At 43.9% G+C, this 27,139-nt stretch overlaps 1 protein-coding gene across 8 annotated transcripts in view; it reads right to left on the reverse strand.

Moving 5' to 3' along the window:
• Positions 1-27,139, reverse strand: part of LOC135214976 (cytosolic endo-beta-N-acetylglucosaminidase-like) — a 97,341-nt gene that overhangs the window by 6,770 nt on the left and 63,432 nt on the right. For 3 of the 8 annotated variants that reach the window (XR_010314534.1, XR_010314535.1, XM_064249476.1), the window contains exons 1-7: positions 5,666-5,871; positions 4,096-4,308; positions 2,866-3,014; positions 1,648-1,811; positions 1,264-1,403; positions 812-977; positions 243-449 (exon numbers count right to left, since the gene is read on the reverse strand). Coding sequence is in view for 6 of the 8 variants with exons in the window: in XM_064249476.1 (XP_064105546.1) it covers positions 243-449; positions 812-977; positions 1,264-1,403; positions 1,648-1,811; positions 2,866-3,014; positions 4,096-4,298 (1,029 nt within the window). In the remaining 2 variants the exon portion in view is untranslated. Of the gene's footprint in view, positions 1-242; positions 450-811; positions 978-1,263; positions 1,404-1,647; positions 1,812-2,865; positions 3,015-4,095; positions 4,309-5,618; positions 5,640-5,665; positions 5,872-18,308; positions 18,432-18,798; positions 19,020-27,139 lie in introns of those variants that run through there. The other 5 variants (XM_064249478.1, XM_064249479.1, XM_064249481.1 and 2 more) reach the window with 5 other exon arrangements.

Raw genomic sequence — 27,139 nt, forward strand, 5'->3', positions numbered from 1 at the left:
TACATTTGTGGTGCATCAGAAGACAGAAATTGGACTGAATGTTAAGTATATATTAAGTAATACAACGCGCAATGTAATGAAGAAACAGAAATAGAAGTGAATAAAGGTAAAAAGGTCCATGTAATACAGTAATGTGAAAATGCTAAGAACAGCTAACAACTCGAAGAAATCTATATAGAGATGTAAAATTACTTAAAATTCTGAGCAAAAGCATAAAAAATTAATTACTCTTATTATAGTACCTTGCCTGAGATGAATTTCTTTTTTCCTATTCCTTGACAGAATGAAGTTTTAAAAGGCAGAAACTTTGGTCCATGGTGAAAAAGAAAAGGTGACAGCAATTGCCACAACTTATCTTCGGCTTCTTCAAAGTTTTCTTGAGTTTCGTGAGTCCATCCTTGAGCAAATATAGCAGCTGACAAATTATTTTTTCTTGCTAATTCTAAAGCCTGAAATGAAAATACTAAAATATAAAGACACCAAGAAACTAAAAACAATATAAGCCCTGTCAACCATGTTGAAAAATGTATTTAATTCATCTTCATTTAAACAAATGGTTATTGGTTCAATAAGACATGTTTTTAGTAACAAGAAGTATGTACAATAACACTGGCAATATTCAAAGTTCTGTACTGTATACTATTTTCTCACATCTAAATTACCATAATTTACTCCCACTGCCCTGAAAGTATGTGTATTAACAAATAAAATAATGTAATTTACAATCATTACAAACCATATGAGACATATTACTGAAAAGTACCAAGTTTCTTCTTTAATATGGATATGCAATGAAAGTAAGTGATCTTACTTTATGTGTGTTAAATTTTCCTCCTTCATAGAAATTGCGTCCAAACACATCTAATCCTACAAAGACATCACTGTTTCTACTTGCAGCAGCCTCATAGGATCGGTGTAAGTGATCGTTGGTCCAAGTGTAGTTAAGGAAAATTCCATCACATACATCAAAAAAGAGCCTGGCGATGATTAAGAAACTGAAATAAGTGTATTCAAGTCATTTTGAATATGTTTAAGGAAGTTTGTTTCCAATGCACTGCATAAAATGTACTGGGATAAGTATATTATTGCAAGATCCTTCAGAAAACTTGACTGCTCCTTGATCCACTATTATCCGAATCATAAATAATTCTGTCCCCAAAAAGCAAGACCTGGGCTTAGTAAACATTTGTCAAATTTGTCCAGATCTTCACACTAAAACGAAAAAATATAGATAGTATGTACTTTAAAAATGTATCACCTTACCTATTCTCGTCATTTAACTCATTTTGCCAATTTAGCTTTCCTTCTTTTGTGACACTGTCATACCATAAGACAACTGACTCAGGGGACACTTCCTTCATTGACAATGTCAGCTCTTTTACAAAAAGAGCCAGGGCATCCACCTACAATAAGGGAAAGCATGCTAAATTACAAAGCGATGTAGTATTGCCTTAAACTTTAAAGAAAAGACACAAATGGTGAATATTCAACAGCAATATAAACAAACAAAGCAAAATTTATGTTTCATGGATATATCAGAGTATAAATACCTTTTATCCTTGTCTTAATCCTTCATGTGGCACATTGTCAAATGCCTATAAAATTGCTAGGTTTGTTATGGAAAAAAAAAAAAAAATTTAAATTTACCTTGTCTGGTTCAATTTCATTTTCAATATTGATCAGCCAGCCTTCAAATTTGTGATATCTTGCAATTTTGACAAGTTGGGATACGACTCTTTTCACCGAATTCTCACTGGCAAGGAATTCATGGCAGATCTCTGCTCCTTCTTTCCATTCTGTGATGAAAGTACCTGACAAAATATTCAATTTAGAACTGAATGCATATTTAATTCATATTTGAGCAAAACCTATTGATTCATCAATGCACTTCGATGCATTTATTCATCAAAATACATACTTGGTCTCCTGTAACAGCAATACTTCAAAGCCAGGTGAAAATCTTGAAAATAAAAATTAGAAAATAATTTTAAAATATAACAACAGACAAACCAAAATTTTATATAGTTCTATCTCATGCTAGTTAATAATACACAAGTAGATGGCTCCTAAATAACAACTGAAACCTAACTAGGTAGGTGACTGGCTCGGTATGTAACTTTCAATATGTAGCCAGAACAAGTAGGAAGTTTATTAACAAACTCTGAAAATCCTTTGGTAATTTACTGTGTCTGTAGGAATTTAAATCCTCTGGGGTTAGCAGGCAGGCACTGCTTCCCTCTTTTCAAACAACTCTTCTCTCTTTAAACATTACTACCATGACCTTTTATTCTGACTATGTCGTTAACTCCATTTCTTATGTGCGTATATTCTTCTATACGTACTAGTATATTCGTGCAACAGACAATACAGAAAACTCTATTACATAGACTTGAAAGTTTACAAAACCTTAGGTTTTACCAATCAGAATTACATGAACAGTTCTGTTCATTACTTAATATAAAATATACTAATTTAGAAGCAAGGGGAATGTTATAAAGAAATACATAAATTGTAATAAAATTCTCTGATTGCCTACATTTGCAGAGAGCCTATGAGTTGAATCTCTTCAGATATCTAGGGTTCAATTTACTGACATTCACACAAATGAAAAGGTGAAATGAGCAGATGAAAGTATTAAAAAGAAAAAAAAAAACTTGAGAACCATATTGCTTTTTTAACACTCTAATCCACTTCCCCATAAATTTAGAGCGTAGAGGTAAAACAAGAATTTGTTTATAGTATGTAGAAAGTACAAACACAATTCCATGAAAAAGCACAAGTTTTAAAACACCTCAAAGTTTACGTTAAGTATACAGATAACTGACATTACAAAACTTTACTATAGACAAGCAGACAGAAAAATACCTAAGACCTTTACTCCATGAAGATGAGCTGCTGTGACCCAACAGGCAGGAGGGATTGTGACTAAATTATGGCTAAAGTACACAAACATGTCCACACCCGACCAATGGTAAAATCGATAAGAGTCATCATTGCAGGTACCACTATAAAACCTGATGAAAAAGTAATGAGAAAAGTATTGAAAATAAAAAACAATGCAATCCCATACCAATGAACATATTTACTGACACAATTTTTAACCACTTTTGTGTTATTAAAATCATATTCACTTTTGTTTAATGCTATGCCCAACCACCCAGAAAAATCACAATTTTTTAAAGTAAATTGTATTTCTCCTAACTGTACAAACCTGAGGTCCTTTACATTAGGAATTACAAGGTGGTTAGGCAGTAACTATCATCTGGTAGGTGGGTAGACCCGCCTGTCTGGGTGTACACAATCCATTATATTTTCAGATTGAGGGGTGGCATGAGGTGGGCATTAATGTAAAGGACTTCAGGTTTTTATAGTTAGGAAAAATACAATTTACTTTAATATACTGTGAATTGTTCCTACACAATATACAAACCATCTGTTTTTTACATACTTCTTCATTGGAAGATGGCTGAAAGCAAAGTGGCATGTTTACATCCGGGCGGGCAGGCCTACCCGCCTACCAGACGGTAGTTACTGCCTAATCACCTTGTTCAAGAATTTAATGCCCATATTACAGCCTGCGCTGAAAGCAATTCCTAATGTAAAGGACCGAGGGTTTGTATATTATGTAGGAACAAATCAGAATTTAACTAAAGGGCGAGTTTTATCAAGGGCCATTTAAGGGGGCTCACGATGAAAATCTTTCCCGAGCAACCTGTCGCAAGATGTATGCACCTGCCGTCAGCCAGCGGTGCCTGACTGAGCCAGTCAGTGACACAGTAGCTGGGGAAAGATGAAAGTCCAGGTAATTTAGAAGTGAATGTGCGTTCGATAACACATCTGAAGGATGGATACAGATGCTAGTCATTCAATAAAAAGAATGGAAATGTTTCAATATAAGCTTAGTGGAGAAAAATGATCATTCCTATATGAGTAATAGGTATCTTTTCAATTAAGATGGTTTCAAATGGTATCCAGCAGATAAAAGCTGAAATCTTACGTCTGAAAAGCTAGAAAATCTTATATCCAAACAATTTACCTTTAATTTCACTTATGACTAAAACTTAAAGGCAAGAAAGTTATAAACTAGATACTCACCTATCATCCAAGTACCCTCCTTTCATATCGTGACAAATAAGGGTTTTGAGTTGCTCAGGTGAACATGGTGGGTAGCGGGGACGAAGTGCTTTTCCATTAACTATTTCATCTATGTGATCAGTTGATGGCTTCCATTCAAGTAATTCCTCCAGGGTTTGCAACGGCTTTAGTTCTTTAGCATTTTGTTGATCTACTGGTGCCATATTCCAAGTCCTGTAATTAAAAACATGTATGTAAACATATACTACACAAAATTCTTGAAAATAAATATATAGAGATGCTGAATTTTTAACCGAGAAACAGCTGAAGACACAAGAGCTGATTCCTAAGGGATGCCAACATTTAACTAGTATTCACCTCATATTTTATCTTCAATTTACATCTAGTGTAAGTATATAGCAACATCAGTGGTCTAAGAGTTTTTCTAGGGCCATCTTTTTGCATTTTCAATCTAATTATTCCAACAAAATCCCTAGTCCAGTTGGTCAAACACTCCTCCTATTAGTAACATGAAGCTGATACAAATAATGAACTATGTTGGATTCCTGCTCGAAAGGCAATAATGAAAATGACGGTGTCGCTAGATAAAATTTCAAGATTTATATGTGGTCAATGGAACCTCTTACATAACCTGCCCTGGGGGCTGGGTCCTTAAATCTCTAGAGTTTTATTCACCCTCCTTGACCCTCCCACCTAACCTAACCTAGAACATGAGATCCTTACCTAGGTCTAGACCCCAACCTAACCTACCCTAGGGTCAGCAAATAAATAATAACTAGGTTGGATCCTCTCCAACCACATCTAACCTACCTTAACCTTGGGCCCAAGGCCCTTACCCTTGTGAATGATATTGGGGTAAAATACCTCTACCATAGTGCGACCACCTTCCTGAAAATCGGAAATTATGCCCTTAATTTGCGACTTGGGAGAAAAACTTTACTTCGATAGAAAAGTAGAGGTTTCGAGGTGTTGCTTCGATGGACGCTGGGTTACAGGACGTGTTAAAAGTAATAAAGTACTTTTACGGGAAGGTGGTCGCGCTACGGTAGAGGCCGGCCATTCGGTTTTACCCTAATGTGGAAATATAGGTAAAATGCAGGGTAACGACATCCTAAGTCAGGTTAGGTTAAGGTTAAGTCCGCTTAGGTTATATTCCCTCTGAACTGCTGTTGCAGTAATGCCTACTAGGCAGGCCTACTGTAGCTAGCCCTGACCCCTCAAGCAGCATTCGCTCGGAAAATTTCGGGATATAAATGCTACCACTGATAAAAATGTTTGGTCAATTATCTTTAAATGCACAAATTGATAAAGAAAACTTAAAGTATGAAACTTTCAAGAAAAAATTAGTAAGAGAAAAATTATATTTTTAATTTAAAAATGTTAGCTGGTAGCTACTACTACTAATGGGTAAATTATACATGTTAATTAGATCCAGCCGACAAAAACTAACTAGATAAGCCGACAAAAACTAACATTAAATTGTTAATAGGCTAATAAGCAACCAAAATACTATGCCTACCTACCTATAAGGAAATGGCAATTTCCAAAGAAATTAGTAGTAGCTACCTACCTGCCGTGTTTCTGTTATTTAACCATAAGGATACACTAGACGAACCTTCTTTAGATATCCAGGAAAACGGTACGAAAAAGTTTTATTTTCCTGGAGTATACACAGTGCTGACGATTTAGGACTAACTTTCCTTTATTTGTCTTATAATAATTCAAGTAATGTATTTACTTGCCAACGTCAACTCGGCTGTTTCAGCGTCAGAAACACATGTTGGTTATGTAACGGCCCACCCTCAGTAGCACCTCCGATAGTTTCTTAGCCTAGTATTTTGTTTCTTTTCAGACTTTAGGGCTTTGTGTTTCCCTTCAAATCTGTCACATGAAAAGGAAAATCTACACTATTTTATTATATCTTTTGAACGTAACCCATTTCATTGCATTTAACAGATATTTGTGGAAAAATTTAGGCTGCTAGGCCAAGCACTGGGCCACAAGACGGATTGGCATAAGGAGGGAGATGGCTGAATAGTGGATGCAGACATTGCGAACTATACCTTTAGTAACGTCTACAGTGCACCGCATGAGGTGCTCTGACGCTCCTGCCAGGCGATTATGATCAAAGGCACTTTGATAAAAAGATTGAATTGAATTTTTGCATTGCACAGGGCTACGGTCATGACAATCATCACCGGGAATGAAGGCAGGACTCGATTTTGTTTCTGTTTTTTTTTTTTTTTTTTTTTTTTTTTTTTTTTTTTTTTTTTTTTTATAGCCTACCAGGAGAATGCGATAGCTAGTCAGGTTTATTAGATATGATTTTACGTCAAGACTCTTTTATAATACTTTTTTTTGCTGCTTTAAGGATGGATATCTGGATTCAGTCCCCACAACGTTTATTTGTCAGGTATACTAAACTTTATGGACCCACTCCCGACCTGTTAATGGTTTATGCAAACGTCTTGGAACCGCTATGCAAATGAATGTGCGCGATGCTTTTGTGATGCATGGCATCCTTATCGTTTGGATGATGTGTTACCCTTTTAAATTTCTCTCTTAGTTGAAGAGCCAGGTGGATTTTATTCACACTATTGAGTACAAAAGATTTGAGTGTGTAATTCTATTGTAAATCACCTAACAATGAAAGAAATGGGAGTCTTAAGTTGCACAGTCCTGGGCTTTGGTCCCTGAGGGTCTCAAAAGGGGAGCCAAAAATCCAATTAAACAAACTTTCGAGTACAACAACCATTTAGATCACCCCTCAAATTAAACTAATGCAAGTTAAGACATGAAAATACCTGGGGTTACTAATTAAGACACCTACTAATTAACGTCCAATTAACGATTTATTTAAACTTTCAAGTACAACAAATTCATTTTGCAAATGATAATTTAGTAATCCTAGACACCATATCCACAACTTAAGACGCACTTTTTCCTGGGGTTTGTAGATAAGATGGGGGTCTTTGGACCCCGAGGGATACGAAGACCCTTATACAAAAGAGGGAGTACATAAATTTTGATTGATGCTTTGGATGAAACATTCTAAATGAACAAAAATGTCATTTAAGACGCCAAAATATCTGGGGTTATTAATTAAGACTAATTAACGACTACTTAATTAATGATCCATTTATTTAAACTTTTAAGTGTCACAAAATTTCTTTTTGCAGAAGATAATGCGGCATGGAATGTACAGTGTGATGTACGACACAGTTTATTGTTTTATAGTAACCAAACCGAATCCTAGGTAAAGTCACTGTGTCTCAAGGTTAGAAAAATGGGTATTTTTTTTGGCTCAGTTCCAATTGCCCGCCTGTAGTTAGTATTGTTTTTCTTATAGACAAAAAGGTAAATAAAGGAAAATCCCTAAATTTATTTTAATAGATAAGATGATAAGAGACCAGACAAAAAAGATACGTACTGCAAAAAATCCCTACTGTTCTTACAAACTTGAGAGCTAAAAAGATCCCGCACGAGAGAGAGAGAGAGAGAGAGAGAGAGAGAGAGAGCCTGCTATATTTTGATAAATCGAAATATCTCTTGTAAAATATTGAAAATCAAGGAAAAAGCGAGAGATACAGAGAAGAGTATATGAACTAGGTATTCCAGTTTGAAGAAAATGTGGCCTTACCTGGCCTTGGCAGCAGCTGTTGTGGGACGTTGTTGTCTAGATATTGTTCGAAATACGGAGAGAAGTCTAACGCAAGGATAGTCATCTTGTTCATAGGCTGCCTATTCACTGGTGATTTTCCTCCTGACTACTGATGATGGAGGTGAACAGCCCAAGGAAATGTAATTGAACGAGAAAATTTCGGCCTTGCGAGACACCATTCAGTACCAGAGAGAGCAGCAGGTGAACTTGGACAGGATAATTCTTCAGCTGAAGAGATTCAGAAGGCGGGCGGAAGGGAAGAATGCACTCGTGTGATCCAGATAACTCAGGAGGCGTTGCAACAGCAGGCCTGGGAAGAAAGGGCCCACTCGTTCGAAGATGAGACGTTGTTTCTGAAGGAGAACGATCAAGTGAAGAGGAAAAAACAGCAGCTGGAAGACAAGATCCTCAAGACACAGAAGAAAATCAGCAGTTGATGGATTACACAAAGGAAATTGGAGAAACGATGCCCTATGTAAGAGAATAAGGGAACTGACGGTGCCATTGCCAGAGGCAAACTGCCAGGTTGAGAGGCAAGAGAAACTCCTACGACAGAAGGAGAAAGACCTGCAGATAAAGACCGAAGAAGCGACACGGATGGCGAGGCTCGTCCAGGAACAAAAAGACGCGACCGAAAAGCGCGAATCCGACAGGAAAGACGCCGAGGTCAGGTTCCAGCGCCTGCAGAAGGAAGTGGAAGACCTCATGAAGGAAACGTGTGGACTCCATTGTGAAGTTCAGGAACGAGCTGAGGTGCCTTCTAGAGGAACGAAAACATCGTTTCAAGTGGCTGGATAGGAAGACCGGTGTCCAGGGCGAACGGAACGACCAGTTGGAAGATGAGGTTCGACAGCTGCGAGGAGCGAAGGAGAAATTGGTTTGCCAGCTCAAGAACCTCCAGGGGAATTACAGATACCTGGAGAAGGACAAGTGGAAAATGCAGCATCTGTCCATCTTCAAGGAATGGCGCAATCAAGTCTAAGCTGGCATCACGAAGAGGGATCAGATGTGAAAAATATGAGGAGAATGTTTGTTTTATGGAAATTTTTTTTTTCAATTTAAATCAATAAAGTTTATTTACAAACTGCGATTTTCATTTACACAATAATTTTTTGGCAGTAAATTTTGTTATTTACATAATAATTCGAGTTTAACTCGAATTTAAAGGACTTCTTTCATAAATCCATCTGTTACAATTGATTTTAGATTGAAATGGATTTTAGGAGTCAACTGCAATACTTTATTTTATGTTTGAGAAAACTAAAATTTTCAATTTCATTAAAGTTTTTAACTTACTATATGGAAGGTTTGATGTTTATTTTGTTAATTGTTGAAGGAAATTAAAGTTAGAGGGAAATAAGTATAATAAAATGTTTACTAATAGTTATATTGATTCCTGAAAGGGAAAGGAAAATGGGAGGAATGTAGAAGCGGTGAGGAAAATGAGAGGATTCGTTGAGTGCCAGGAGTAAAAAAAGAGGATATGGAGAGGATTCGCGGAGTGCCAGGAGACGCAGCTGATTCAGAGAAGATTCATGGAGTGCCAGGAGAAGCAAAGGATTCAGAGATGATTCGGGGAGTGCCAGGAGAAGCAGAGGATTCAGAGAAGATTCGTGGAGTGCCAGAAGATGCAGAGGATTCAGAGAAGATTCGTGGAGTGCCAGAAGATGCAGAGGATTCAGAGAAGATTCGTGGAGTGCCAGAAGATGCTGAGGATTCAGAGAAGATTCCTGGAGTGTCAGAAGAAGAAGCAGAGGATTCAGAAAAGATTCGTGGAGTGCCAGGAGAAGCAGAGGATTCAGAGAAGCCCCAGGAGAATTGAAAGGATTCAGTGGCATATTCTAGTTCTAAGGCTAAGCAGAGTTGTTGCTCTCTGCAGGGCGGGCGGGCGAGGCCCGCCAGGTGGGTGGGCCTCCCTGGCCCAGGCTCAGGGACGGGCGGGCGAGGCCCGCCAGGCGTCCCGGGACGGCGCGGGAGGCCCGCCAGGGGCGTGCTGGGAAGGGAGGCGCGGGCGTCCCGAGGCGTCCCGGGCGGGCGGGGCGAGGCCCGCCAGGCGTCCCGGGACGCAGGCCCGTCCCGGGCCGCCGCGGCGAGGGCCCGCACGGCCCGTCCCACGGGACGGGCGCACGAGGGGCGGGCAGGTGCGTCCCGGGAGGGCCGGGCGTGGCCCGCAGGCGTCCCGGGAGGGCGGGTCGGAGGCGTGGGAGGGCGGGAGGCCACGTCCCACGGGTCGGGACGTGGGGGGGGGGGGGGGGGGGGGGGGGGGGGGGGGGGGGGGGCGCCCGCCAGGCCGCCAGGGGGGTCCCGGGAGGGCGGGCGTGCCGCCAGGCGTCCCGGGACGGGCGGGAGGCCAGCCAGGCGGGTCCCGGGAGGGGGCGGCAGGTGGGTCTGGCCCGCCAGGGGGCGTCCCGGGCCACGTGGGCGGGCGTGGGTGGGGCGGGCAGGACGTCCGGGAGGCGTCCGACGGGCCCGGGCGAGGCCCGCCAGGGCGTCCCGGGACGGCGGGCGAGGCCCCGCCAGGCGTCCCGGGACGGGCGGGCGAGGCCCGCCAGGCGTCCGGGACGGGCGGGTGGGACCCGGCCGCCCACGCCCGGGCGGGCGGGTGGCCCGAGGCGCCCATGGGCGTTCCCAGGCGGGCGGGCGAGGCCCGCCAGGCGTCGGGACCCGGACGCGGGCGGGAGGCGCCCAGGCGTCCCGGGACGGGCGGGCGAGGCCCGTCCCAGGGCGGGTCCCGACGCAGGGCGGGGGGGCAGGCCCGCCAGTCGGGTCCGGACGACTGGCGGGCGAGGCCCGCCAGGGTCCCGGGACGGGCGGGCGTTGGCCCGCCAGGCGTTCCCGGGACGGGGGGCGAGGCCGCCAGGCGTCCCAGGACCCGGGCCGGTGGGCGGGAGGAGGCCCGGGGCCAGGCCCTCCCGGGTACGGGGCGGGCGAGGGCCCAGGGCCAGGCGTCCCGGGACGGGCGGGCGTATGGGCCCGGGCCAAGGGCCCGTACCGGGACCCGAGGCGGGCCCGGAGGGCACCCGGCCAGGCGTCCCGGGAGGTAGGCCCGGGCGTGGGCCCGGCCAGGCCCGTCCCGGGACGGGCGGGCCGAGGAGGCCCGCCCAGGCCCGTTCCCGGGACGGGCGGGAGGAGGCCCGGGCCAGGCCCGTCCCGGACGGCCCGGGCGGCGGCCCGGCCAGGCCCGGTTCCCGGGACGGGCGGGCGAGGCCCGGCCCAGGCGTCCCGGGACGGGCAATGGGCGGGCCGGGAGGCCCGACCCAAGGCGTCCCAGGGCCCGGGCCCGGGCCGAGGGCCGGCTAAGGCGTCCCGGGACGGGTGCGGGAGGAAGGCCCGGCCCAGGGCGGTCCCGGGACGGGGGGCCCGGGAGGGCCAGCCCAGGCGTCCCGGGACGGGAGGGCGATGGGCCGGCCAGGGAGGTCCCGGGACGGGGCGGCGAGGCCCGCCAGGGTCCCCGGGACGGGCGGTGGCGAGGCCCGCCGGCGTCCCACGGGTCCGGGGGGCGGGCGGCCCTTGGTTGGGTGAGGCCCGAGGCGTCCCGGGACGGGCGCGGGCCGGAGGGGGCCCGCCCATTGGCGTACCCGCCGGACGGGTGGCCCGGGCCGGAGGGAGGCCCGCCAGGCGTCCCCGGGACGGGCGGGGCGAGGGCCCGGCCAGGGCGTCCCCGGGTACGGGGGGCGGGCCCGGCCAGCCCCAGGCCCGTTCCCACGGGACGGGCCCGGGGCGGGAGGCCCGCCAGGCGTCCGGGACGGGCGGGCGTTGGCCCGCCAGGGCGTCCCAGGGACGGGCGGGTTTGGGTTGGCACCCGCCAGGAGGGAGGTCCCGGGACGGGCGGGCGGGATGGGCCCGGCCGGGGGCCCGTCCCGGGACGGGCGGGCGGGAGGCCCCGCCAGGCCGTCCCGCGGAACCGGGCCCGGGCGGGGAAGGGCCCCCAGGCGGTCCCGGGACGGGCCCGGGCGAGGGCAAGGCGGCGTCCCGGGACGGGAGGGCGGGCCCGAGGCCAGGGCCCGGGCCAGGCCCGTCCCGGGGACGGGCGGGCGGAGGATGGCGCCCAAGGAGGTCCCGGGACGGGCGGGCGAGGCCCGCCATGGGCGTCCCGGGACGGCGCGGGCGAGGCCCGTCCAGGCGTCCCGGGACGGGCGGGTTCGGACGGGGTGGACCCGGGCCCCCAGGCGTCCCGGGACGGGCGGGCACCGGTGGCGGGGCGGGTGTCCCCGCCAGGCTCCCGGGACGGGCGGCAGGCGCCATTCGTTCCCGTGGACGGCGGGCGAGGCCCGCCAGGCGTCCGGGACGGGCGGTAGGCGGGTGGCCCGCCCTGGCGGGTCCCGGGCCGGGCGGGCGTGGCCCGCCAGGCGTCCCGGGACGGCGGGTAGGGCCCTTTCCCCGCCAGGCGTCCCGGGACGGGCGGGCCTGGCCCGCCAGGGGCGTCCCGGACGGGCGGGTGGAGGCGCCAGGCTTCCTGGACGGGCGGGCTGGCCCGCCAGGCGTCCCGGGACGGGTGGGCGGGGCCGGCCCGCCAGGCCTCCCGGGAACGGCGGCGGCGTTGCCCCGCCAGCGCCCGGTCCCTGGAGCGTGGCCCGTGGTGCCCGGGTGGCCCGCACCCAGGCGTCCCCGGGACGGGCGGGCTTGGCCCGCCAGGCGTCCCGGACGGGCGGGCGGAAGGCCGCCAGGGCGTCCCCCGGGAACGGGCGGGCGTGGCCCGCCAGGCGTCCCCGGGACGGGGCGGGCGAGGCCCTCCGGCCAGGGCGGGTGGTCCCGGAAGTCGGGCCCGGGCCGGGTTGGCCCGCCAGGGGGCCGTCCCGGGACGGGCGGGCGTGGCCCGGCCCCCAGGCGGTTCCCGGGGAACGGGCGGGGCGTGGCCCCCGGCCCCGTCCCGGGACCGGGCGGGCGAGGCCCGCCAGGCGTCCCGGGACCGGGCGGGCGTGGCCCGCCAGGCGTTCCCGGGACGGCGGGCGGGGCCCGCCAGGCGTCCCGGGACGGGCGGGCGTGGTGCCCCCGGCGTCCCGGGACGGGCGGCGAGGCCCGCCAGGCGTTCCCGGGACGGGCGGGCGTGGCCCGCCAGGCTCCCGGGATGGGCGGGCGAGGCCCGCCAGGCCGTCCCGGTACGGGCGGTGCGGTGGCCCGCCAGGCGCCCGGGACGGGCGGGGGCGAGGCCCGCCAGGCTTCCCCGGGGAACGGGCGGGGGCCGAAGGCCCGCCCAGGGCGGTCCCGGGACCCGGGCCGGGCCCGGAGGCCGGCGCCCGGCCCCCGGTCCCGGCGGGGGCGGGCGGGAGGCCCCGCCAGGCGTCCCGGGACGGGCGGGGCAGGCCCGCCAGGCGTTCCCGGGTCCGGGCGGGCGAGGCCCGCCAGGCGTCCCGGGACGGGCGGGCGAGGCCCCCAAGGGCCGTCCCGGGACGCCGGCGGGCCGCGCCTCCCGCTCCGTCCCGGGACGTCTGGCGGGCCACGCCCGCCCGTGCCGGCACGCCTGGCTCCCTCGCTTCCCGTCCTGGGACGCCTGGCGGTTCACTCTGCCCGTCCTAGGACGCTGCGGGCCATGCCCGCCCGTCCCGGGACGCCTGGCGGTTCACTCCCTCCCGTCCTAGGACGCCTGGCGGGCCATGCCCGCCCGTCCCGGGACGCCAGGTGTCTGGGGCTTTGGATGAAACATTATTTCAAATGAACAAAATTGCAATTTAAGACAACAAAATATCTGGGGTTATTAATTATGACTAATTAATGACTACTTAATTAATGATCCATTTATTTAAACTTTCATGCGACACAAAATTTCTTTTTGCAGAAGATAATGCGGCATGGAATGTACGGTTTCATATACTACATAGTTAATTGTTTTATAGTAACCAAATCGAATCCTAGGTCAAGTCACTGTGTCTCAAGTTTACTGCGATCATGGACCGGTTCAACGTGGTCGAGAAAACCCATTTGAGAAGCTTAAAAGTATTGCAGGTAGCAACATTCCTCCATGTGAAGCAGAACTAGCACCTCACGTGGATAAAAGTGCATTCGTTGCAAGATTATGGGGTAGTGCTCATCACCAAGACCTGGATAAAATACCCACCAATGGGTGGGAAAATGCCGACGGCGAATTTCGCATCATTTGGTTCAATGGAGAACAGGTGCCCCCTGCACTCATTCCAGAGGTTCAGGTCGTAACAGAGCCACATGACAACAGTGGTGATGCCCAGGAAGATGGTGGTATGGATGATTATATGGAAGAAGATCATGGTCCTCTGCCAAGAGAAAAGGAATCATCAGATGAAAATACTGCTGACGATCACGAATGAGATGATCGCAGTAAAGTTAAGACACAGTGACTTGACCTAGGATTCGGTTGGTTACTATAAAACAATAAACTATGTCGTACATCACACTGTACATTCCATCCCGCATTATCTTCTGCAAAAAGAAATTTTGTGTCACATGAAAGTTTAAATAAATGGATCATTAATTAAGTAGTCGTTAGTCTTGATTAATAACCCCAGACATTTTGTGTCTTAAATTGCATATTTGTTCATTTAAAATAATGTTTCATCCAAAGCATCCCTCAAAATTGTTGTACTCCCTCTTTTGTATAAGGGTCTTCATATCCCTCAGAGTCCAAAGACCCCCATCTTATCTACAAACCCCAGGAAAAAATCCGTCTTAAGTTGTGGATATGGTGTCTAGGATTACTAAATTATCATTTGCAAAAAGAATTTCTGTTGTACTTGAAAGTTTAAATAAATCGTTAATTGGTCGATAATTAGTAGGTGTCTTAATTAGTAACCCCAGGTATTTTCATGTCTTAAGCTGCATTAGTTTAATATGAGGGGTGATCTAAATGAAACTGGCTTGAAACGGTTGTTGTTCTCGAAATTTTGTTTAATTGGATTTTTGGCTCCCCTTTTGAGACCCTCAGGGACCAAAGCCCAGGATTGTGCAACTTAAGACTCCCCTTTCTTTCATTGTTAGGTGATTTACAATAGAACTACACACTCAACTCTTTTGTACTTAATAGTGTGAATAAAATCCACCTCCTCTCTCTCTCTCTCTCTCTTTTTTAAGTCTTCAGCTTCAAAGCCTTATAGACAGAGTGAAGAGATAATAATAATCCGGAAAATCAGGCCGCAGAGAGAGAGAGAGAGAGAGAGAGAGAGAGAGAGAGAGAGAGAGAGAGAGAGAGAGAGAGAGATGTTAATTCCACTGAAAAATTCCAGTAGGTATTATTTGGAGAAGTGTATATCGTTCAAATTTTGAGATATATGTACGAAAATGAGAGAGAGAGAGAGAGAGAGAGAGAGAGAGAGAGAGAGAGAGAGAGAGAGAGAGAAATAATACTTTTATTCCTTTGCAGAATTATAGTATGTATTAGTCGTTATACAATGAATATGGCACGCATTTTAAGATACGCATAAAAAGGAGAGAGAGAGAGAGAGAGAGAGAGAGAGAGAGAGAGAGAGAGAGAGAGAGAGAGAGAGAGAGATCTTTGCAAAATTACAGTATTAGTTATACAATGAATATGGTAAGAATTTTAAGGTACGCATAAAAAGGAGAGAGAGAGAGAGAGAGAGAGAGAGAGAGAGAGAGAGAGAGAGAGAGAGAGAATATGATATAACCCCCTTCATTCTGACTCACATTCAACGACAGGAGAAACTCAAAGAGATGTCACTATGAATCAATCTCCACTGACGTTCAGATAAACAACGATTTTGCCTTATTGGACTCTCTCGGGGACACACGCCAGGTCTTTAAGACTTACGTGCGGTGAGAGAATCTTCTTACGTAATGGTGTCTTCGTGTACCTAGTTCTTTTCAAAATTTCCAGGTGATTCCAGAAAAAAAAAGTGACATCCTGGAATGTAGTAAGGGTTTCCTATGTTCGGTATATTCCAGTTTCCAAGTCACTGACGCGTATAGTTTTTTAAATTTCCAGGTGATTCTAGAAACAAAAGTGAAATACTGAAATGTAAGGTTTCCTAAATTCGATATATTCCAGTTTCCAAGTCACTGTCGTGTACAGTTCTTTTAAATTTCCAGGCAATTCCAGAAAAAAGTGACATACTGGAATGTAGTAAGGGTTTCCTAATTCGGTATATTCCAGTTTCCAAGTCACTGTCGTGTATAGTTCTTTAAAATTTCCAGGCAATTCCAGAAAAAAAGTGACATACTGGAATGTAGTAAGGGTTTCCTAAGTTCGATCTATTCCAGTTTCCAGGTCAATTATTTTCTTAAAATTGAAAAAATTGTAATATAGACTTAGAATGTTGGGGATATGACTAAACATGACTGGTCTATTCGGTCGAAAAATATGCATGTGCATTTGCATATGGAGATATACAGGGACCGTGCAGTGAATGCAATATCATGCTTGCATATTTAATTACAAATGCTAATAAATAAGTATCTATCTACGTAGATAAATTAAACAATGAAGAGAATATAGGCTCATCATTTTGTTATTAAAGATATCCATTACGAATTAACAAAAATAAAGGGGTGTTATGACTGAATTAAAATCTGGCAGTATTGTATTAAAGTAGCGAATAAACAAATGCATGATGTTTTTTTTTCTGACTTACATACATGGCTTCTAAACAATGGAAATGGAAGGGCTTTATTTGACCTATAACTCAGCTGTATTCGACGAAGCACCTTCCTGGTGGGAGAATCTATAAATCTTTCTATTCTTCTTCTTCTTTTGCGGAGGATCCCAGAGCGTCAAACTGTTTACCATTTGCACCGAGCTATGTATGATGGATGGGCTTCGCGCCTTTTTTTTTTTTTTTTCCAGCCCAGTGAAAAGACGACCTTGGCGCTCATATCAGCACCTAATAATGCCATGCTTCATCTCCTGGGAAGTATATATATACGCAAGGAGAGTTAGGAAAATATCTTGATAAAAGATGCGGGTGTATACACGCGATTAACTTAGACGACGCCCAGAAGAATGATGAAGATGGCATGGAGGAATATCACGAGTTCGCGAAGCGCTTTGCGTTTCTCATACTTTGAAAGCAACAAGTTTTTTTATTTATAAAGCTACGAACTATCTGCCGTAAGTGTGTCTGCTTTGATGTGTGGTTATGGTCTTGGCCTTATTTCAAATTTACTAGACTATCAATTTATGACCATTAATCTTTGGAACTTTCAAAACAGGCTCTTCATTATATATCACACCTTACTCATTTTCTGTCGAGAGGCCATTTGTGTTACTAAGTCAGGAGGGTACAGATTAAAGCTATATGGACACGCCCACAAAAATCAGAAACTTTTGTAAGTAAATATTGACTTTTGTGCGTGTGCCTATAACATTTAATTTTTTATGAATATAATAATAATAATAATAATAATAATAATAATAATAATAATAATTACGCCCGAAAACCGATGAGACAGACACACAGAAACTTAAGACGGAAAGGGTATACAAACTTTCCCACTAATTCCTGAACTAATGGTGACCGCAGAAGGTCAAAATGGTTTGCAAAAGGACATATATACATAAGAATGTCAAGATCCAGCAAAGGAGGTGTGGTTCCTGTATTCATGCATACTGAACCAGCCACCCATTCACAACGCCCACACGATTTATGTAAATGCTTCGACCCAAGCAACTGTTTGCATGTTCCTTCCGTGTAGACCAATGCCATTGAAGAATGCGTTACACATACGGTTGATTTTAGACATTTGTCTAAGCAGACCCTTCATCGGTCTGAAACACCTTTGACGAATGGGAATGATGCGTATTTTCGTAAACAACAGCACAACTGCACTCAGCTTCTTCTTCTTCCTAAAAGATGGCGAGAAGCCTAGTACAACCCTTAGACATTAGCCACCCACTTGACATAATGTCCTGCGCAGTTACGCCCACACGTAGACCGATACCTAAACTCACAACAATGCGATTTCCTTATAGACGCGGCCTTTGAAATATCGAATGGAGCTAATGAGACCTGCCACATAACGCCTGACAGAGCAGCCATTTTTAAACGGACGACGACAAAAATGGCGGCCACCATGAATTTGGAGTTTCTCTTGAGCGTCTGCAGTTGAGAGAGAGAGAGAGAGAGAGAGAGAGAGAGAGAGAGAGAGAGACAATACCACTTACCGGCAAACATGCAAATGGACAGTTAGCGTGATTTCACGGCACTACTTCTTCGACTCGATGTGTGGTCATTCTTATGCAAAAGCGCATGCGCGCGCCGTACATGGAAGGGTGGCGCGCATAAAAGCACCGGATGGACATCCTCCCTAAATCATTGTTTACATGGCGACGTGGGAGGAGACCAGCGTGTCAAGCCGCTGTCAAGGACGGTATTTATATATACAATAATATCTTCACCTTGGTGCGTTTCCTTATTTCCTTATTGAATTTTATCGACACGGCAACAAGAGAGTTGAGCCAACCTCTCTCTCTCTCTAAGTAGGAAGAAGTCGCTTTTCTTTTGTTTTGATAATGACCAATAAATCTCGATGTTTAGACTTCTCATTTTATCTTTCACCTTCATAAAGGCGTCTCAATGAATAACCTTCACCATAAATATTAATATATATAAAAAACAAGACTTTGTCTCACCTGGGACCTGAGCCGTTTCTGCTGTGGGTGGGTTTATCAGACCGAAACGTATCTAATTCTTGGCTGAATTCTTATGCTTCGCTTTGGGGAAGATACGTTCGTCTCGCTTTACTTGCAAAGGTACTGAAAGACATAAGGTTATAGAGGCCTCTCTATTCAAATAAATAAATAAAATATATATATATATATATATATATATATATATATATATATATATATATATATATTATATATATATATATATTATCCTGGGTGTTAATGCTAGTCCTAGGCCAATTTCAATTCTGGGTGCTTCTCACAAATGGATTTTGAGGACACAAGCTCAAAGTCACTATCTCCCAACCGATTGTGTGTGTGTGTGTGTGATTGTGTGTATGAGATTAAACTCCTCCAAATAATCAGGCACACGCTAAGAAAGACCCAAATCGAATATGTGGAAAGACAGTAAAAAAAAAAAAAGTGACACAAACACATAAGGAGGCGGACAAACCTGATTAATCATCCTGATGATGACGAGCTCCCTGTTTTCGATGGAAGATAAATAGGTTCGGCTGAGACGTAGATGATGCCGAAGGGAGAGTCTCCATTTATCAACCGAACCTGTATAGAACATCACTTCCTTCTCCTTGTATGTCGGAGGAGACAGACCATCATTTTGTCGACGGGACGGTATTGTTTTCCCGTCGGGAATGGCGTCCATTGCAAATCAATCTGGAATAGATGGAATGCAATGAGATATACTATAAAATTTAGGGGAAAAGCCAAGCGGTCATTCAGCGCTGAAAGGGAAATAGAGATTAATAAAACGGCTTGAAAGGTGTAACACGAGGAAAACTATTATCAGGAGAAGATGGAAAGTAAGATGGACAATAAAGAATGCGAATGGGGGAACGGTAAAAGGAATGAAAGGGGTCGCAGCTAGCGGCCGAAGGGACCTCAGGTAATGATGGGAAAGATATAAACATCTTCGCTAATCTTGACTCGTCTTGTTTCCTCTTTCAAACAGTTATGATTTTCTTCGCTTGGATACGTATATCCTTCGCAGACCGGAGAACCCCAGGGTCAACTTTATGAAAGAAAGCGCAGGCGCTGTTGTCCAGACACAATGTGATGCGAAGGACAAGGACAGGCTCTCAGAAGAGGCGTTTAAATCCCCTGCAAGGAAATGATCTAACACTCACTCCTACATCGGCTCCGTTTCCATGTTTGTGTCCCTCAAGGTCTTCTCTTTCTTTCTCATTCTTCTTCTTCTTCTTTTTCTTTCAGGCCCGTACCCATGCGGAGTTTTTTATGGGGGGCTTTTTCAAAATGGACCTTTTCTTCTATCGTTTTTATGTTTGTGTTTTCTTTTCTTTTTTCCAAAAACGACCTTTTCTTCTATAGGGTTTTTATGTTTTTTTTTCTTTTTCTTTTTTTCCCCAAAACTAGGACCTTTTTGTTCTAATCAGAGTTTTTATGTTTTTTTTCTTTTTCTTTTTTTCCCAAAACTGGACCTTTTCTTCTATCAGATTTTTATGTTTTTTTTTTCTTTTTCTTTTTTTCCCAAAACTGGACCTTTTCTTCTATCAGAGGTATTTGGGGTGTCCTTTCCCAAAACTGGACCCTTTTCTTCTACAGAGTTTTTTAGTTTTTTTTCTTTTTCTTTTTTCCCAAAACTGGACCTTTTCTTCTATCAGAGTTTTTTATGTTTTTTTTTTCTTTTTTTTCCAAAACTGGACCTTTTCTTCTATCAGAGTTTTTTTTTATTGGGGGGAGGGGCGCTTTTTTTCCCCAAAACTGGACCCTTTCTTCTATAAATGTCATTGCATATATAGGCATATACAAGATGAAATACTTGAAAATGTGGACTTCCAGAAATTGGGGGGTGGGGAGGGGTGGTCGTTCAAACACCCGCCCCCCACCCCCCACCCTCGGTACAGGCATATCTTCTTCTTCCTTCTTCTTCTTCTTCTTCTTCTTCTTCATTTCGGTGCAGTCAGATGATGAAAACAAGAATGAAAAAATCGCGAATAGTGATTCAGGTACGTTAGCGGCCAATGTAAAATTAACATTTCGTTTAAGATTTAACTGTCATAACGCTAGCGTCACAATACTAGCACTGAAATCATTCGTTCATTCATTCTTAGATTCATTCATTTGGAGGCAGCTGTAGTAATGAATCCGCGACGAGAGTTATTTGAAGTTCCGTAATTCAGTGAACAGCGAATACACGAATTTGCAACTGCAATTCCTCTCGTAGTAGTAGTAGTAGTAGTAGTAGTAGTAGTAGTAGTAGTAGTAGTAGCAGCCGCAACTATCTCCATTTTAATCGTAGAAAGAAAACAGACCCATATCTGGAATCCCCGTAAAAAGTTCTACCAGAATAAGGTCTTATTTTTCCTCTAGGACCACTAATAAAAAAGATGGCCATATTAGTATCAGTATTAGTAATAGTAGTCATAGAAGTAACTGAAATCATTAATTATAGCAATTTTCCTTTGAATCACCAACATTTATCATTTTATTTAATTTATCTTTATCTCATCTTTCATGTCTAAAATTACACAGTTACAGTGAAGGTAATTGTAATGTCAGAATATGTACATACTGACATCAGAGAGAGAGAGAGAGAGAGAGAGAGAGAGAGAGAGAGAGAGAGAGAGAGAGAGAGAGACGGACAGGCAGATAGACAGACGAGGGACAGATAACTTTAATTACATTTCCTTAAGCTACCGCCATGTAATATATAAAACTCATTTTGTAATCGTTTTGTAAGACATATTTTTAATTGTAAAAATTAAAGTAAAATATAGAAAGTTTTCGTAACGTTTTGACTAGTAATTCTATCTCTAAATATACTAATATATACAAGACGTAGTTAAACAAAATGCAAAAATGAGAAACAATATGGAAATATATCAGAAACCCCAACATCGATAGATTTTGTAACGTTATGATAGGTAATACTGCGTCTAAATATACTAATATATAAAACACGTAGTTAAACGAAACACAAAAATGAGAAACAATATGGAAATAAATGGGAATCCCTAACATCCTTCTACGCACGAAAAGGATGGAAAAATTCATGGTTGTGTATAATAGCTTTGCCATTAAGAGAGTGTTAGAGGCACGGCTCAAGTACCCATACCAAATCCAGGCGAATAATGACTCCTGCGAAAGTAATGAACGAAAGTGAAGTTAAATAGTATGTGTAATGCCCGTAGAGTTATGTAGAGCTGCATATGGTGCCACGGTCCAGGTAGACCGTGCATAGCGCATACTCGTATACCAAGCATTACCGTTGCATAAGATATATATATATATATATATATATATATATATATATATATATATATATATATATATATATATATATATATTACAAATCGAACATATCAAAACATCCTTTTATCCTTATACACTACCAGTAACTAAAGTGTTTTGCTCTCTCTCTCTCTCTCTCTCTCTCTCTCTCTCTCCTCTCTCTCGAAATCGACGCGCGAGACCAAGCGAATTCATTAATATATTTCCATCACCCGAAGCTTTCAGTCCAGCAAGTCTCCCTTAAATAAAAAAAAAAAAAAAAAAAAAAAAAAAAAAAAAAAAAAAAAAAAAGTCTCTAAAAAAGTCTCCCTTTAAAAAAAGTCTCCCTTTAAAAAAAAGTCCCCTTTAAAAAAGTATCCACTTTTAAAAAAAAGTCTCCCTTAAGAAATATCCCTTTAAAAAAAGTCTCCCTGTAAAAAAAGTCTCCCTTTAAAAAAAAAAGTCTCCCTTTAAACAAAGCCTCCAATTTAAAAAAAAAAAAAAATCCTATAAAAAAATGTCTCCCTTTAAAAAAAGAAGTCTCCCGTAAGGACGACCAGGGACCTGAATGTTTCCATTTGCTGTCCGACCGATAAGGGACGAGGAGAAAGTCTAAAAGTCTAAGTCTCTGGGAACGATTTTATATGGAACGTTTATTCCCTGAAGACCATCGGCTCCTCGCTGGGTGACTACTAATACCAATGAGGTGACTGATATGGCGTTTTCTGAGCTTCGAACTGGTGGTAGGAAAAAAAAATTTATTTTTGATTGGCGTTTTGTAAGATTAAGGCGGATGAGGGAAATCTGAAAAAAAGGAGAAGAAGAAGCAGAAGGAGAGAGAGAGAGAGAGAGAGAGAGAGAGAGAGAGAGAGAGAGAGAGAGAGAAAATCACTTCTCAATCTTTGTTCTTCTTGAGACAACATTCGTCAAAACCATTCATAATGAATTGACAAGCATCTACTATGCAACGTTAACGTTAAAATAGAAAGAAATATATTTCACATAATATATATATATATATATATATATATATATATATATATATTCAGCAATAAGTCTACCAAACAGCACGTGACTTTGTACCTCGAAGAATGTACGCCAATACACGAAAGCGCCTTGGTACCTGGTCTTTGATTCTTCACCTTTCATGTGGCTATTTACGTATATATATATATATATATATATATATATATATATATATATATATATATATATATATATATATTCATAGCAAACACTAATGCTGGAATCTCTCTCGTTCTGACATCAGCTGAAAAAAGAAAATTCCTTCTGAATGAATTAACAGAGAAGCCTGAATCAACATCAGTTCAAACGTGGCGAAAGAGTGATTTTCGCGACACGCGCCTCGTCTGAGGAGCAGGACAGCCAAATCGTCTCCGAAAAAGACCGAATTTGATGCCTTTCGAGAATCAGGTGTTGGCGCGCGCGTTGCATAAAGGTTGCTGGCGGCAATGCATGCGAGAGTGTGTGTGTGTGCAATGATCGGTGTATTGTTTACGTGGGACCCTCTTACCTGTACCTGCCTTTCCTTGCATCCAGTCCTACCTCCCCAGTGCTGGCTCAAGGCCGACCCCTCCCTTCTGACGCTTAAAAAATGGCAAATTTAATTCCTCCTCCTCCTCCTCCTCCTCCTCCTCCTCCTCCTCCTCCTCTGTGATTCAACATGCTCATCGAATTCGCATTAGGATAATTAACCTGTTCCACGGTACTCGTACGTTGCGCGGTGAAGGAGGCCAGGGTGGGAAGGGGAAGGGTTGTTCCTTTCACCTCCCCTACCCCACTTTATCCTTCATTGTATCCCAAACCTTCTTCTGCCACCGTCGCAACTCTACGTTGCCCCCCCACCCCCCACATCCCCCTTTCCCACAACCCATGCCCGGGACCTCGACACCGTGCCCCGGTGCCAAGTTAAATCTTAAAAGAGAGCTTACGTGAAATACCATAAGGCCAAGGCTAACTCCCACCTCTCTCTCTCTCTCTCTCTCTTTCCAGTCCTCCTCTCTGACTCATCTCGAGCCAAGTAACTCAATAGCCTCCCTTACTCGCCCCCCGCCCCCCCACCTACCCCAACTCAACCTCACATGCCCAAATACCCAACAGGCCGGTATCTCCCCGATACAACAGCACAGCCGGTTACACCTAGGGCAACACCCAGGGCAACTCCTGCGTCTCACGCGGGGAGCCCCATTCAGACACAGCCCCCGTAAATCTCAAAAAGTGCTCAACAGGCTGCTGCTTCTTCGAACTCCCCCCTCCTAAGGGCGTGAGTAGAGCGCCCTTTGGGCTATATCGAGATCTGCAGCAGCTATCCTCTCTCCTGAGGGATAAGTCTTTCCAAAAGCATCCCTCAGGAGAGGTGGAAGATACGTCCCTGCCTGTGTGAATTCTCTCGAGAGACTGAGGAGAGTTTCCAGCCGTGTGATTGGCTTATCAAGAGCCAATCGGGAGCGTCGTATAAGGGACTGGCCTATAGACATCAAATGCACGCCTGATGTGAATCTACTATTATCTATAGCTATACTCTGTTTTTTTCCATCAGTCCATCCGCCTGTGGTGTGTTTGTATGGTAACACTGCGTTCCCCTGGGCTTTAGGTATATAGTTTATATTTCAGCTTACATTTCAAAGCGATTAATAATAATATCCTATTTCGAATATTAACGGTGGAATTCGCATACAGTAAATTATTAAAACACTTTTCAGTTGCAAATGTACACCCAGATATCCTTTTATTTACCTAAAACTTATACATAGCGTAACTATCTAAAGCCCGGGACGCAGTGTTACCATACAAAAACACCACAGGCGGATGGACAGATGAAAAAAAAAAAACAGAGTATAGTAGTTGGGTGGGTGTCAGGTGGGGAGACTGGCGTCTGAATTGGTTACTTATCTCCGTTGCGTGTTTCGTATTGAAGGAACTAGACGACGCAACGCGCAAGCCGTTTGTCTTTGCTTCGTTTCCACTTGTCAGAATTTCTCCATTCCATTTTTATTGTGGATCTTGGCCGTAACGAATCCTAATAATAATAATAATAACGGAATAATAATAATAATAATAATAATAATAATAATAATAATAATAATAATAATAATATGAGGAAAAGGTTAATTTGTTTTTCATACAAATTTGATATCTTTTTTATTTTATAGGTTGATGCATGCACGCGTTACATTATATATAAATTCATACATACACACATCTCTCTCTCGCTCTCTCTCTCATATATATATATATATATATATATATATATATATATATATATATATATATATATATATATATATTCTGTAAATTCGTAAATACATACGTATCCAGAAACGGGGGAAGAGAGAGAGAGAGAGAGAGAGAGAGAGAGAGAGAGAGAGAGAGAGAGAGAGAGAGAGAGCAGGCTGACAAGCGATGCTTGTCGCAGATGAGCGATGACAGAACGCGTGACAGAGGTAGACGACGCTGCTGGTGGTGATGACGAACTTAGACGAACGACAGGGTTTTTTTTTTTTTTTTTTTTTTTTTCTATTAACCCGTAGGACCCATCGAACAGGTCTCAGGACCATATATTTCCTTAAAGGAATGATAGATGAAGGAATGGAGGGCAGGGAGAGAAAAGGTAGAGGGAAAAATAATTGTGGTCGAGCGTGATCTATCAATCACGATAAACCATCTCGAGTTGATTTGTTGCGTGGCGCGAGAGGCGTTTGTCTGTCTGTCTGTCTGTCTCTCAGAGAGAGAGAGAGAGTTTATAGTGCTGAATTCTTGCTCCTTCTGTCTGTCTGTCTGTCGTCTGTCTGTCAGAGGAGAGAGACGTATATAAATATATATATATGTATAATATATATATATATAGATATTAATATATATATATATAATATATCTATATATATAATATCTATATATATATATATATAATAATATATATATATATATAAATTTCATAGACAAACAATTAATTATCGATGAAAGGGAACATGAATAGTGGGTGCAGAGATTTCCTTCATCTCTTTTCACTTGTCGTAAATGTTAGGTGGTTCAAGGCTTCAGTAAATAAAGAAAACTGACTTTTACAGTTTTCCTACGGGCTGCTCTATGAGCAAGAGCCCGTGCTGGCATAAGGCCAGCTTTAATCTAAAACAACAACATACAGTTCTCGAGGGCTTATAGGAAAGTCGAGTCTAAATCTAGATGATATTATGTAAGGACGATGGTTGTTTAAAGTAACCAAACATATAATAATTAATAAACAAGCAATAAGTAGGTGAAACCCTGTATTGAATATTATATTTAACATTATATTTTCTTGGGTGGCATCTTCGTGAATGGATGGAATTCACATGGCACTCTGCAAGAGGGTCGTAAGTAACGCTCAAAGTGTACCACGTGAGGAACACTGACGGCACTACCCACCTACGGGAACTTTTAATTTACCAGAAGGTTCACTCACAGTCATTACTGAACATTTATCTTAGGTAGGATACAGGAATTGGCAATTACAGGAATCACCACTTCCAATTACAGGTAGTGTCGCTGTGCAATGCTGCTAATGACATGTAATAGCGCACACTAATATATATAGATATATATATATATATATATATATATATCTATATATATCTATATATATATTAAAAACACATATTTATATTGTTTAGGAATTTTTGTCACAGTGACATTCCAAATTCATACATTTCAAGCCAGAAATATCTTTGTATAGTGAATTGAATATTAAAATTGTGACATATATATATATTATTATATTAATATTATATTATATAATATATATATATAATCATATATATTACTATATATATAGATATATATATACAAAAATATATATAGTATATTATATATATATATATATATCCCCCCCCATCTAGATCTTATATATATTATTATTCTATTTATATATTATATATATATATATATGTGTGTGTGTGTGTGTGTGTGTGTGTAGCACGAAGGAACACGTACTTGAGAATATCCTTAAATCCACGGTCGAAAAAGGTAAGTGAAACAGGGACTTGGAATAAGTAAGTACTTTCGTAGTAATTATTCTACCTACATTCTACTTGTTCCAAGTCCCTGTTTCATTTACCTTTCTACCGTAGATTTAAGGATATATATATATATAAATATATATAATATATATATATATATATATATATAATATATATATATATATGTATATATATATATATATTGTATATGAAACAGCCACACAGACATCATTCTTTATGTTAATAAGGTAATACGAGTTTCCTGGATAAACCTCCTCCTGGTCTGCGGGAGAGATAGTCTCTGGTGGTTAAAAATCTCGAAATTTAATATTCGGGGTCCAAGGTTCAGATGGCTGGGAGAAACGAAAAGCTTGATTTAACATTTTGATCGAGTTTTTCAACTTTTTTGTGTGGCCTAAAATTCATATTTTAGTTTCTGGGTAGTCTAACCATCTTTTTATCCTCTTTCCCTCATGTCTCGAGAAACGGGGCATAAGGAACTCTCTCTCTCTCTCTCTCTTTATCATCCAG

Source organism: Macrobrachium nipponense, chromosome 46 (genome assembly GCF_015104395.2).
Source record: "Macrobrachium nipponense isolate FS-2020 chromosome 46, ASM1510439v2, whole genome shotgun sequence".
Taxonomy (NCBI): Eukaryota; Metazoa; Arthropoda; class Malacostraca; order Decapoda; family Palaemonidae; genus Macrobrachium; species Macrobrachium nipponense.